The sequence below is a fragment of the Silurus meridionalis genome, chromosome 3, assembly GCF_014805685.1.
Source record: "Silurus meridionalis isolate SWU-2019-XX chromosome 3, ASM1480568v1, whole genome shotgun sequence".
Lineage (NCBI taxonomy): Eukaryota > Metazoa > Chordata > Actinopteri > Siluriformes > Siluridae > Silurus > Silurus meridionalis.
Genome location: NC_060886.1, coordinates 13,040,229 through 13,054,579, shown reverse-complemented (window position 1 = coordinate 13,054,579; position 14,351 = coordinate 13,040,229). Strand labels below are relative to the sequence as shown.

At 35.9% G+C, this 14,351-nt stretch overlaps 2 protein-coding genes across 2 annotated transcripts; one reads left to right on the top strand and one right to left on the bottom strand.

The window, feature by feature from the left end:
• Positions 1-1,664: 1,664 nt before the first annotated feature.
• pdzk1 (PDZ domain containing 1) lies at positions 1,665-6,610 on the top strand. The gene is made up of 9 exons (XM_046845700.1): positions 1,665-1,737; positions 3,246-3,459; positions 3,584-3,812; positions 3,908-4,044; positions 4,142-4,337; positions 4,890-5,086; positions 5,234-5,452; positions 5,571-5,816; positions 5,946-6,610. Exons 2-9 carry the CDS (start codon positions 3,253-3,255, stop codon positions 5,997-5,999), a joined length of 1,485 nt encoding a protein of 494 aa, XP_046701656.1. The 5' UTR covers positions 1,665-1,737; positions 3,246-3,252; the 3' UTR covers positions 6,000-6,610.
• Positions 6,611-6,627: 17 nt separating this feature from the next.
• si:ch73-390b10.2 (Golgi pH regulator) lies at positions 6,628-11,660 on the bottom strand. Its single transcript, XM_046845701.1, has 14 exons — positions 11,426-11,660; positions 11,277-11,336; positions 10,588-10,691; positions 10,398-10,504; positions 9,865-9,966; positions 9,620-9,740; positions 9,415-9,495; positions 9,182-9,291; positions 8,548-8,636; positions 8,290-8,382; positions 8,095-8,190; positions 7,681-7,770; positions 7,372-7,437; positions 6,628-7,262 (listed from the first exon to the last, which is right to left on the bottom strand). Exons 1-14 carry the CDS (start codon positions 11,465-11,467, stop codon positions 7,056-7,058), a joined length of 1,368 nt encoding a protein of 455 aa, XP_046701657.1. The 5' UTR covers positions 11,468-11,660; the 3' UTR covers positions 6,628-7,055.
• Between the last annotated feature and the right edge of the window lie 2,691 nt (positions 11,661-14,351).

Sequence of the window (14,351 nt, the reverse complement as noted above, 5' to 3'; positions counted from 1 at the left end):
TTTCTCATTTTGTCTCTCATTGTTGAAGTGTACCTATGATGTAAATTACAGGCCTCTCTCATCTTTTTAAGTGGAAGAACTTGCACAATTGGTGGCTGACTAAATACTTTTTTGCCCCACTCAGATATAAAAATAAATAAACTCTACTGAAAATTACTTTTTAATTATTAAACATATTTTACTGATGTGCCAAGTCTGAAATCAAGCACCAAAATCCACCATGATCCACATATCTGGCAATTAAAACTATTATTGTGGAAACATAGCGGAAGCTCAGTTTGGTGTCCTGATTTATGTAATTTAAAACACCATAATTACTTTAAAACATTTACAAGACTATTTTGTCCTCATGCTCTATATTAAGTATGGTTTAAATAATAATAAACATACATTTGCATAAAGCATCCATATTTGTCTTGAGTATTAAAACCTAACCTGAGTATTAATTATAGGTACATTTAGAACAGGAAAAAAAATTTAACTTATGACAATCAAAATTAAATAGTTAAATCGATTGACAGCTCCAAAAAAAAAAAAAAAAACAACAACAAACAAAAAAAAGTGTTTGTTTGTTTCTATGTTTATTATTAGCTGCCAAGGGACCGCAGATGAAAACTAACCATTGGCTAAATTCGGTACAATACATTAAATAGAAACATTTGTTAAAACTGTACATGGTCGCTTTTCAAATAAATTTAATAAAACAAAAATGTATTAACTGATGTGGCTTTTTAAATTTTTTTTGTCATCCACATGGGAAAAAAAAACAGTCCAACATGCAAATTAGCTATTAATATTTTTACTTACGTGTCAAGTATTTGCTAGCCAAAAAGTAGCCAAATAAAGTGGATTAAATGTGGTAGACTGATATGTAAATTCAGCATATGTACCGTTTACACTGATTGGAGTTCACCCTAAAATAGTTTTCAGCATTTACTAGCATCTAGTCATTTACTTTGCAGACAGGTGTAGTCTTTTAGGTATAGTTCTCTTGCAAATACTTTGAAATATATACTGGATTGTTTATGATAAAAAGTGGCTCAAAGATTCTTTGAAAATGCACAGAATTTAGTAAAATAGTGTATCGTGCTGTTACTCACTCATAGCTTCACCATCTGGAGTTCAGTGTCAACTCCGGTTTACTGTCTGTTACGGTGTGTATGTGTGAAACAGACAAGGAAAGAGATCCCATCTGGAGTGTATTTCTCAGATTGTATCTCATGCCCAGTGTTTACATGAGAAGCTCTAAATCCACTACAACCTTGCTCATAATAAAACAAATGAATGAACTGGTACCTAAACTGAGTGAATTATTTTACTATGTTGCTATTTCACTCATTGATTCAAATATTTGTTGTACAATCTTTTTTAGAAACTTGCATTGCTCTAAACTGACCAAGTGAAAAGAATTCCCATCCTGTGATGTCTTTTCAGTGTTAATTGTAACCAATAATGAATCATGTGGGGGTGGGGAATACTTCTACTATTCTACTAAACAAAAATGCACTTGCTATGTATGTGTGTACATGTGCTATTAAGTTCAGCATAAACTCACATTTTTTGCTGCAGGTTGCAGTGTTGATTGTGCTTATGCACAGGCATAAGGAGTAGTTAAATACCTTACCATTTAAGTGAACCTTTGTTCTGTCAAAGTCCATTATACTTGTGCGTGGCTAAATAACACTCAGGGAATGAGATTTATGCACCTCCTTTCAGCTGGGACATCAACAGGAACAAGTGAGTGGCATCTACTCAACCTGTAATTTATCCAGATCATTTTAGATTTGTCATAGAATGAAACCTACCTTATTTAAATGGGACTTGAATTTCTTATTATTGCTATTTTTGACTTGTTATTTTTGTTTCCATTTTTTCCTACTGCATTACTAGTTCCCAGATGTAGCTTAGTGAATAGATAAAGTATTAAAACCAACCTCTTGAGCTACACTGGTAAATACTATATAGTTCATAGAATTGCATAGATACCTTGACAGGGAAAAACATGGTGTATTTCTGTATTTTATGTATTTCAAATAAAATCATAACATACATTATTCCTCAAGGAGCAGCAGAGATTTACATATTTCACACAAAAGCACAGTTTAAATATACCCATAAATGAGCTGTCATGTAATACCTGACTTTCTTCTAATGGTAAAATATTATGTTTTTTTCTTTACATTCCAGTTCTACATTACATATTCTAGGCATGCACAAATGACACTGTAAAAATAGGACCACATATATATTGTTAAACATATCCCAGTGAGTCAGATTGAAAACCTTGAAAGTGTGAAGAAATTTTATTAAATACAATATTTTACAAGAGGAATTCCAGCTTTTGTTAAAGGCAAAAACACTTGAATTTAATAAAATGGAAGTTGTGTAGCAATATAATACATTTTCGTGGCACCTGTTGTAATAAACAGTGTAGAAAATTAATTCAATTCAACCTTAGAGGAGGGCTTCTGCACTTCGTTAAAATATACAAATCTTTTGTGCTTTATTGTTCCCAAATATCTGTTTTGTAGCAACAAAGCTAAGCATAGTGACACTTTTTTTACTTCATGGTTGGCAAGGTCACAATGATTGTTCTTTATTGTGGAGGCAAAGTGCACATGCTCCAGCAAGAAGAGCACTTTGTCATAACACCTCCAGTTTAACAATTAACAACTGAAAGGCCTCGTCATATTCTGACTATTTCAGCATTTTCTTTATTATTGCAATGGTATTACTATTCATCAATTTATCCTTGTGGCTGGGTACTTAGAATGTGCATTAATAGCATTTTATTATAGTACATATAATTGCCCTCTAAAGTATACCTACGTTTATAGGCATATACAATTAATTTATTCACTAATCAATTTTATTAATAATTTTCATTTGAATGCTGTCACAAAGCTGCATTATAGGAAACAGGATATCGATTCAGATTTGTACTGTGAAAGCCAGAATATGATTAATAGGGTTTTATTTTAAAAGCAAACTTTTGGTCTTATTTCACATTAACAGTTATTATTAATACCATTATTATTTACATTTTAATGTAAACTTTTTACAATATGATATCTAATGATATAAAAATGCACTTCACCACACCTCAATGATAAACCCTGCATGTTGTAACATAATTAAGTAGATAGGGAATGATGGGTGTGTTAATCTGATAAGATAGAGAAGGTACTGGTATAACAACAGACTTCAGACTGAAGCCTGGTTGGTGACGGTATAACATTTTTTAGGGGAATAATGGCTGGGCCCAAACCCAGAGTGATTGTTCTTTCCAAGCACGAAGGCCAGAGCTATGGCTTCTACCTGAGGATTGAAGAAGGAGAAGAAGGCCATTTGGTTCGGGCCTTGGAGATGGGTGGTCCTGCTGAATTAGCAGGTCTCAAGGATGGAGATCGCATCATCAGAGTCAATGGAACCTTTGTGGACAACCTGGAACACAATCAGGTATGAAGTAAACATTTAATCTTCTATTATCTATGGTTTATAATGACTTGTTATGGGTTAAAAATGTTATAAAGCAGGTATTAAGGACCTTAGCACTGCACCTTTGCTTTTTCACCTCCATCAGGTAGCTGATCTGGTTAGGAAAAGTGGACTGACTGTAACATTTCATGTCCTTGGAGAAGAAATATACCAGCAGGCCAAAAGCAGTGGCATAAACCTTGCAGAGCAACAGGCTTGTTCTTCTCCGAGTCAGCCTAGCATGAACGGAGTCTGTGCACCCAGCCCCAAACTCAAACTCTGCTTATTGCAGAAGTCTAGCAGTGGCTTTGGATTCTCGATCAAGTCCACTAAAGGTGAAAAGTCTTGTAGACTCATTGCATTTGAAGTCAGTCCAGTCATATATAATTCACTAGCTTGAAGTGTTGCTCGGTTCTTTCTGAATTCTCAGGCGAAAATGAAATGTTTATGATGGATGTGATTGTGGGAGGCGTTGCTGATAAAGCAGGGGTTAAGGCAGGTGATCGTCTGGTGGAGATCAATGGAGAAAATGTAGAAACAGCTACACATGATCAAGCAGTGGAAAAAGTAAGCAGTGCTTTTACACAAAAATGCCTACAATATTTCTGTATTGAGGTTTATAGGTTTCTTGAGAGAGGGAATAATATCAGGCTTTGCTTGTTAGATCAAAGCTTCTGGGAACAGTGTGATGTTTTTACTTGTGGATGAAGAGACAGATAAATACTACAAGAATAAACGCATCAAACTGGGGCCTGGACTGGCTACAACGAAGCACCTACCACTAAAGCCTCGCATCATTGAACTCACCAGAGAAGCCAGTGGTTATGGTTTCTTTCTAAAGGAGGACCCTAAAACTCCAGGTAGGTATGAATAAGTGGGCAAAAATGAATAGCTTAGAGTGAAGCACATTCTGGCAGCATCATAGTAAATTTTTTAAATATGAATCACAGTTGCATGGTCTCATTTAAAGGAAAAGAACAGCATTTGTGTACAGATTAGATAGTGGACAGATAAGCATTATTGTAATCATAAGCTGCTAACATCATCTATATGTGCAGCTACATTTCTGGGGACAAGGATTACCAGCAATGTGCTGGATCAGCATTTTCGGGATAAGGATGCCACTTATTGTGTATTATTATTAAACGTTTTACAGTGTGATCAGACTCGTAAAATAATACATTTTAGACTCATACACAATGATCGCAAACAATTTTTTAAATTGTCCACTCACAATTTAAATGTTACACACCCAAGTCATGGTCAGTTAACATTTCATTCACAACTAATTAATGCTGGTTAAGTTTCACTGTGAATTTTTTCTTTTTTCTTCTTTTTTTTTTTTTGAGTCCAGGAGGTCTGACTGCACACATCTATTTATGGTAAGATTACAATATGTATTTGTCCTTCAGGTCATTTCATTGGAGAAATCGACCGTGAGAGTCCTGCAGAAAAGGGGGGACTGAAGGAGATGGACCTGCTGGTGGCTGTAGATGAAGAGGAGGTTAATTGCTGCACCCATGAGCAAGTGGTAGAGAAAATACGTCGGCTCGGGAATCGATGCTGCCTCCTGGTGGTTGATGCTGAAACAGACAAGATATATAAAATGGTGAGTATTATCCAACCATATGGACCCTAAATAGTAATTATTTTCCAGATTTAATTAAATTCAATCTTATGGCTTTTTTTTTTTTTTTACACTGAAATGTGAGAAGAGATTCAAAGAGGAGTCTTGTGTTTTAATACTTTACCTCAGGGTGGTGTGTCCCCTTTGCTTTACTTGGAGGAAATGAGAATTTCCATGCCCCAGCCAAGCAATCCTGAGCCTGAACATTATGTCACCCCAGTAGCAGCCATGCCCGAACCTGCAGAGGAAATATATAAACCCAAACTTTGCCGCATGGAAAAGGGTGCTGCTGGGTATGGCTTTCACCTCAATGGTATCCAAGGAGTGTATGGACAGTATATAAAAGAGGTTAGCAGAACCTGAGAAATACATCTCAACTTTATTCTATTCTTAGTACTGCAAGTAGTTTACATAAATATTCACTGCGGAGAGTTCTGGACATTCACGCACAATATGACATCAACAGGTGGTGAAAGGCGGAGCTGCAGACAGAGCCGGCCTAGAGGATGATGACATTGTGGTGGAGGTCAATGGGGTGAACATAGAGCAAAGCACGCATGAGGAAGCTGTAAATCTGATCCGCCACAGTGGTGATACGCTGGTCCTCCTTGTGGCAGGGAGAACTTCCTATGATTACCTGAAAGCTAAAGGAATTGCAATAACTTCCAAGCTGCTGGAGACAGAGACGACTCCGGTTCAGCCTCGTGAAAGGGTGAGTGCCATTTTACTTCTAAAGACGTAAATCCAATCCATTACTATATACTGAACCCACCTAACTCTTACACTCCGATTTGACTATTGACCTCTGTGTTTGACTATGGCCTCTGATTCTCTATTTCAGACACCCTCTGTTTCATCATCATCCTCATCAGAAGATGAAGACATGAGGTTTTAGGAAAAGTGTTTTCCAGATGCTGGGTTATATATTTATATGGAAGCACATCCAGTTGCACAAATAAATTAAAAGCTTTTAATATAAGTAGTCAGTAATTGCACTGCCAAAAAACTAAATGGAAAGCAGTCATGTGCTCTCTCCTCCAAGACTATAGGAGTTAACCAATCTACAATGAATGCTGGCGATGCAAAAAAAAAGAAGCAGAGGCAGTAATACTAAAATAAATTGCATCAGATAGAGAGTCTGATTTCCTAACCAAAGCTGTGTATGGATTTGTTATATATGTGTGATGTAACACAGACAGATCTCATGTGGACAAGGGATACAAACTGTCTTAGATCATGCCATCGACACGTGTGTTCATTGTGTAAGAATCTCGAATGTTTTTCGCATTCAAATGCACGCTCTTTGCACCATAATGCATCTGGAAATGGCATGCATTCTGTACCCTTTAACCTTTTATTCACCTGTTTATCTCTACTTCAGTGCATTTAAAATGTTCCCCTAGTTAATATTTAGAGCCTAGATATTCAGAAATAAGCTATTTACTGCTTATATTGTGTGAAGTAATAAAAGATAAACTAACTAGTAAATAAAATTTTGCATAATCACTCTGTGGATTCAGCAGTTATGTTCTGAAAACACGATTTTCATTTATTGGATGTCAATTTTTACACCGACAAATGCATTTTGCAAATTGGGTTTGTTCGTATGAAGCACAGAAACTTGATTATAATATAATGATAGTCAACAATCAAAAAATTAAGTATGTTGTTAGCAATGCTGACTGCATGTCTGATTCAATTAACAAAAACAAAGCATAAAAAAACAACACAAAACAAAACTCTTAATTAAAATACCATCATGGAACAATAACTCTAGTATTACTGGACTCGTCAAACATAAACCCTTCACCTGTAAACTAACCCAGCACAGTCTATATCCTTCCTGATTCAGGAAATTCAGTGGTGGAAGAATTAAATTAAAAAGAGAAACTGAAGGAAGAGTTGGCTTAACCCTTCAGTCCATTTCCCTCCCATGTGGCTATTCAGTAGGTCACAGGGTCATGTGCTTCTCAGGTGCTTGCTTGTGTGCCAGGTAGAGGAAGAGGATGCTGGACAGAGCGCTAACCAGGAAGATCACATCAAACCATCGATGGTAGAAGTTGAACTGCAACTCTCCCAGTACCTCAGTGACAATGGTGCGGTATTCCAGAGGCATGCTCATGCGCATGAGCAACACAGAGGACACAAAGTACATCCCCTTTAAGACACAGGCAGCAAATGAATATCACAGTGAATGTCTAAAATAAATAACACAATATATTCTGGATTTTTTTTTGTGTGTGTGTGTGCGCGCGCAAGTCTTTTACCATGATCTGGGCCAGGACCAGCACTATTACATTGGATGACTTGCTGCTAGAAATGGCATAGAAGAACTGAAGGACAACAAGATAAAGGAGGAGGATAAATGGTTTTTGATAAATAATTCTAAACTTAAGTAATCGGTTCAAGTATAGGCTGCACCCCAATCTAAAACAGCATTTCTGTCACACTAACTGAATGAACACCAATATTTTTTTTTGTATTATAGTTAATCATTTGGATTATATACTTAGAATATGTTTACTGATAAGACAAAGCCAAAATAAAAATGCTAGAACGCATGTTGCTAAATTTACCTTTGTAAGAGTGATTAAAAGGCCTCGGATGGAGGTGACTATGATGATTCCAACCAGGATAAAAGAAATGTGCTGAGACCAGAATTTTACCTGTGGAGAATCAAAATGTGTTCATACTGAGCAGCCAGACTGGAACCTTTTCAAATATGAAAAGGACAAAGTAAAATTTTCTTTTTTATGTTTCTCCGGACAAAAATAAAGCTGTAATTAGAAATGTAAGGTTTGTGCCATTGGAAAAATTATTATTATTTTTTACTGTTAAAGAGACAGTGGAGGCTTAATCATGTTATAGACAGACTAATGTGTAACCAGAGCAGAGACAGATAACTAGTTCAGCTTTGTTCTTTCATTTGACAGCATCCAAGAGCACAATTAGTGTGTGTGTGTGTGTGTGTGTGTGTGTGTCTGTCTCACATCAAACTGAATTCCTAAGTAGTTGACTGTGATCTCGATCCCTCTTGTCACTGGGTCAGTCTTCCCCACGCGGTCAAAGACTATGTTGATTGTGGCCTAAGACAATCCCATTAGGTTACTGTATTAAATACACACATTATCCTTTAATGTATTATATTATACACATGTACACCACTGAACACTCTATATGCTCACCATGAAGATCTTCCACACACAATAAATGGAGAAAAAGTATCCCAAAAAGTTGAAGTATTTTCCTTGAAATGTCTTTGAGTACTCTATCCGCTCCTGTAAAAGACATTTCAAAAGAATTTTTCACAACTTATTATTTTTATATATATTATATTACAATTTTGCGTTAAAAGATCAATGTGGACTGCACAAGCTGTATTGTAGTAGTGTTACGTTTGCATAATTGCATAAACAAATACAAATTGTATTTGTAATCCTCACCTTGGTAGCCTGCAGGTCCACTGTCTCCAGGAAGAGCTGCCTACTGAGCTCCTCGAGGGCATCTACCTCATGCTGGATCAAAGACAGATCTGGAGTTCTAATATCAAAGAACCTCAATCACGATTCCAGAAGAGACCAATCAGAATTCTCTCTAACCCACTATTAATCTTGTTCAATCGATATGGGTAATGTGACAGTGATTTAAAATGATCAGTAATGAGAGTCCGAGCAAACAAAAGCATAATACTGGAATTTTAAACTTCCCAATAACTCAACAAAGAAGCTTTAACCAACTCAACATGCTTAAGAAAAATGATAACAAACCCTGGTAGTTTCTCAAACCAGTTTCTCAAGTGAAATTGGTACAATCTATTAGCTTTTGTAGCTGAACATGGTTAAAACCTCTGACCAGAAGAAGGTTATTAGCGGACATAAAAACTAACAAATTAAAGGGTATTTTTTTCAGTGAGTTTGTTTACTACAAAAAAAAAAAAAAAACCCCTAATCCCAGAAAGAACCCAGTGCATGTAAATAGTAAGGGATCAACATTTAATATTCTGAAGTTTGTGGCCAAAAAGGTAGAAAACAATAAGATGGTTTGTTGACTGCAGGCTGAGACTATGGCAAAGGATACTCTCACTGCCTGATGGAGAGGAAGTCACACTTTTTAGCATCCCCCAAAATCCAGTCTGTTTGTTTTGGTCCTCTCCTCGCTGGTACATCTGTCGCCTCGTCATAGCGATTCTGCACAAACAAGAACATCGGCTGAAATTTTGTGCTATTCCTTTTTTGCCCTGTATATAAAATTCTGATTCAATATTAAAATCAAATAACTGGTGTGCCTCTTGTAATCTTTTCACAACTCACCTTTTCTTTTTACTGACAATCATGTCCATTGTCTGCAGCAACCTTCTCTCCAGGGCCAGGATGTCACTGTCTGTTACATTTCTATGCACACAAAAATCTGCAGCTGTCAAGTCTCCAATCTAGGCTTATTAGTAAAATATATTTTGAACACTATCTTCGCTCTTGATGTTAACGATGTTATAGAATATTAGATCTGCACAGTTACCGCAGAAAATATGACATGTATGTGTAAGGGCAGTTCACAGCACCAAATCCGGATAGTAGAGCCATCAGTGTGACCCCAATGACCCCGACACGGCTGATGAGCTGCTCTATAGACAGAATACCTGAGAGAGAAAGAGCACTATAGTGTGAAAATCATCCTTTACTGCACTAATTAAGTGAGTACTTGTGTAAGGCTTTTTTTTTATTATTATTAAATAAAAAATTTAAAAAAAACTTTCTTCTTACCATGTTTTGGACTTAATATGGGAAAAGGGTCACCAAGTTTCCAGAAGAAATACATGAAGGTGAACCAAACGACACATGCAAACAACAATCTCTGTCTCTGCACTGTAAAATACAAGAAGAAAAAAGCTTGCATACCTCGGCAACCGGCAAACCACAATCCCAACTCATTTCCCTGAATTCCATTATTTTTCTTTATTTACAAATTATAAATACTTAAAAAATTATTTTGTAAAAGAATATGCAAAATGAGTGCAGAAGTCTAACAATTTGCATTACAAAAATGTTGAATACAGCCTACTGACAAAATCTGTGCACACTTGTATTTATAGATGTTCTGTAATTTGCAGCTTCCTAGCTAACAGGCCAAATAATTAAAGAAAAAAATATACTTCTTACTATTTTTTTATCAATGAATTGTCAATCAGGTTATAATTTTGTATAACATAGGATGAATGTAAGAAGATAAATAAATTACACACAGCCACGATGAGTGAGAGCAAATGAAAATCAGGCATATTTTTTCATCCACTTACACAAACGTATGTTACTGACCACAAAGTAGCCAATGTAGAAAGGCACTACAAAGATTAACACCAGCAGAATAACATACAAATTCAGCTTCCAGTGAAAATATCTGGACCTGTAGAGGAAAAAAAACAGATGTGCAATTAAATGAAAGAATTCATGCAACATGAGGCGTTCTGAGACGGTCGAGCGACTTACGTGCTGCTTAATGCGCCGAGGATTTCAAAGATGATGAGTTCAAACATTGTGCAAGAGAATGCAAACGTGACCGAAAATACAACTTGCACCACATACTGTCGCACCTAGGGAAAAACACAATATACCTTTTTTACATACAATAAATATTAGATGAATAGAGGCCAACTTTACTAGCAATCCTAAATGAAATGTACATGCATGAAGGCTATTCTAGCCTAACAAACAAACAAAAATAACTAAACAAAAAAAAAAAAAGAAAACAGAAAAAGCAGGGTATGCTTTGTTTATCATTGGCATTCAATTCATTATTTTTTATTCAATTAAAAAAAAACTTTTTCTTCTTACCATGTTTTGAATGCAAATGATAAACAAAGCATACCCTGCTTTTTCTGTTGTTTGTTCTTGTTTGTTTGTTTGTCTGTTATTGTTCGAGAACTTGCTTTTGAGCTTGCCAAACTGAACAATAACTAATAATGAAGTGGCAGATCCTAGTGTCGGTTTCACCAACATGCCATGATCTATGATTTCTTTGAGAGACGTCTCCATGCAGATAATAACCATTCAAGTATAATTCAGCATTAAATACGAGGTAACCAGCTCCATCTAATAAGGCTGATGCCATACATTTATACAGCACTTTATAATATACTAGTGTTTACTGTCTCTAATATGAAATTGTGCATTAGTACCTCATAATCTTTAAATAACTGCCGCATAAAAAACAGCCAACCAAATCCAAAAAACAGCACCTGGGAAAACGAGAAAAGAGCGAGCTAACATTTATCGTTTTGTAGAAATGTTATTTATTAGACAGTTCTATAGAATAACAAACACTGACCTGGGAAGTGAACATAATGACCGAGTCCACAAAAAAAGACATGTTGACATATATTACCGGTTTACAAAAACTTTATAGAACACACCTAGACATGCATAATCTTTTATCTCTTTGCGGTCATTCGTGAAATCAAAAAACTATTACAAAAACCATGGTGTGTTGGTATCTTTTAAATTGTGAATTACGTCTCATAACCAACGCACATTTTTCCGGCGCAATTTGATGACATCATTAAACACGCCTCGGCTCTACGGCTGAATATTTAATGGTTCTTTAGTTCTACCGCTAGACGGCGCTCTATCACCACTCTACACTTGCTAAATACAAGCGCGGTCGTAAATGTTTGTCTATGAAGTGTAATAATAATTAACTCATAAATGAGAAATGGTTGAAAATAGTTGCAGTGGGATTTTTTATTAGTTTAGATGGAAACTGTCTTGTTCCCTGTGGCCCTCTACAGTTAAAATGCCTTCTGGCATGTTATGTCTTGTAGATACCATTAAGGGACAATATAACACCAACACTCGCTTGTTGGTATGTACTGGACAGCAGAGCAGACCAGTATGACATAATTAAGCACACAAATTACACTGTTTCGACAACGGTTACGTTGGTTTGATAGAACTGATGTTCACAAATGTACTCTTACTACATAATGGAAACCATTTGGTAAACAAATTCTAAGGGTTAAAAGCTGATACTTTGTAATAGTATTTGTAGTGGAAACCTTCTGAATTTATTCGCTAGTTTTTTTATTTTGTTTTTTTTTCAACAGGGTAATGAAATATTAACGGCATTTGGCAGATGCCCTTATTCATATCGACTTACAATTATTTGTTATTTGTGGGGCATTTTGAGAAGTGGTAAGAACTGAAACATAGACCAGGTGGATTATTCACAAAAGCTTGGGGAAAACAAAACAGAAAACAAAACAAGGATAGTAACTTGAGTTAAAGATTCGAAGCTGTGAGATTTCTTTGTGCCTGCTTACTCATCATACTTTTATTATAGTTGTAAACTTAACACAGTTACATCTGGCTTCATGCCATCAGCCATCTTAAAATTTGTTATGCTAGTAAGCCAACTTATCACTGCTAACTATCAATCATGCTAACTTTAATCAGCTAGACAGTGATTAAAAAATAGCTGAGCTAAGAACATTTGCTTGTTATGTATTACCTTTGCTTTTTAACTTTAAAGGGGTTATACTGTATATATATTATATTATATTATATTATATTATTTTTAACCATATATATGATACTATATTAATTTTTTTTTCTACTTCTATGTTGGACAGTCATAACAAGCATTTCACTACATGTACACGGTATGAATGTGTTTGTGACAAATAAAACGCAATTTGTTTTACATAAACCTTCTTTGATATCAATCAACATACAGATGTATTCACGTTCACTCATTTGAGAAGGAAGTTTCGAATAGACTACAAACTATTACTCCTCACTTATAAAGCACTAAATGGTTTGGCTCCCATGTATCTATCCAGTCTTTTAACACGCTACAATCCGCCACGCTCCCTGAGATCTCAAAACTCTGGGCTTCTAGTAGTTCCTAGAATAGCAAAGTCCGCTAAAGGTGGTAGAGCATTTTCACATTTAGCTCCTAAACTCTGGAATAGTCTTCCTGACGGTGTTCGGGGTTCAGACACACTCTCCCAGTTTAAGTGTAGATTAAAAACATATCTTTTTAGCAAAGCCTACACATAACATACGTCTCACATCATAACCTTGTGCTCCAGAACATCTGATCACATGCACATTATCAACTTGTGCTGTTAATATCATGAACAGCAGCTACGCTAATTCCTCTCCACTGCTTCTCTTTCTCTCCCCATCCCGAGACACCCTGAGGTTTGGCCAGCTCAGTCACCTCCCACCTCGTGATGATTACGGACCTTTGAAGAAGTAGATGCCGAACTCACAAACATCCCGAACCATCTAGAGACGTACCAGTGCCATTTGGATCCCGCTACATGTGTGGAGTTTTGACATTGGACCTCCTGGAGTGTTTAAAGGCTCTGGCATGGAGAAGCTGATGCTGGATCTGTGGTGATCACAAATGCTGAGCTCATAAAACTCGGAGCTACTAACCATATAGACTGTATAAGACTGCAGAAAGAACATTACTTATAATCTTATACTCCAGTAATCATGTTAGTTCTCACTGTCCAGTGTTCTTTATTGTTGAAAGATTTATGATCAAACTCTTGATGTCACCCAGATGAGGATGGGTTCCCTTTTTGAGTCTGGTTCCTCTCAAGGTTTCTTCCTCATAACATCTAAGGGAGTTTTTTCTTGCCACAGTCGCCACGGCTTGCTCATCAGGGATAAATGCACACCATTCACCATCACTGTTGATTTGTGTAAAGCTGCTTTGAGACAATGTCTGTTGTGAAAAGCGCTATAAAAATAAACTTGACTTGACTTGACTTGAAAATATACATCACCAATCATAGTTAGCTGGCACCCTTGTTGCTAACAAAAGAGGAACATAGTAACATGAATGTTTTTCCTTTGTCTGTCAAATTCTAGAGTCAAATCTAGGATTAACCAACAGAGCTTATTATATAATAATAATAGTAATAATAATAATAATAATAATAATAATAATAATAATAATAATAATTGCCTAACTTGTAAATGGCAGTTGTTAATGGCTGCATCTTTTGTACATGTGCTTGTGGGTGGTGATTTAGAAAATAACAGATCAGAAAAAGTACAGCTTCAGTGGCTTGTTATGATGACAGTATACCATTACAGACAAAAAAAAATACATTTATTTATTAAAAATATTGTAATTACCTGTGCATATTGTGGTGTATTCAATTTACCATGCATTTCTAAAACTCTCCATTTCAACCTTTTTTGTAGTTTTGCTTATTATTAAGATTTATTTTCATTGC

Coding starts and splice junctions, on each gene's coding strand:
- pdzk1 (XM_046845700.1), top strand. CDS start 3,253: ATGGCTGGGCCCAAACCCAGAGTGATTGTTCTTTCCAAGCACGAAGGC. Junction 4,045..4,141: donor ATGATCAAGCAGTGGAAAAA/GTAAGCAGTGCT, acceptor TTTGCTTGTTAG/ATCAAAGCTTCTGGGAACAG. Junction 5,817..5,945: donor CGGTTCAGCCTCGTGAAAGG/GTGAGTGCCATT, acceptor TCTCTATTTCAG/ACACCCTCTGTTTCATCATC.
- si:ch73-390b10.2 (XM_046845701.1), bottom strand. CDS start 11,467: ATGTCTTTTTTTGTGGACTCGGTCATTATGTTCACTTCCCAG. Junction 10,692..11,276: donor AGTTATTTAAAGATTATGAG/GTACTAATGCAC, acceptor GTTTTTCCCTAG/GTGCGACAGTATGTGGTGCA. Junction 9,741..9,864: donor CATATTAAGTCCAAAACATG/GTAAGAAGAAAG, acceptor TTTCTCTCTCAG/GTATTCTGTCTATAGAGCAG.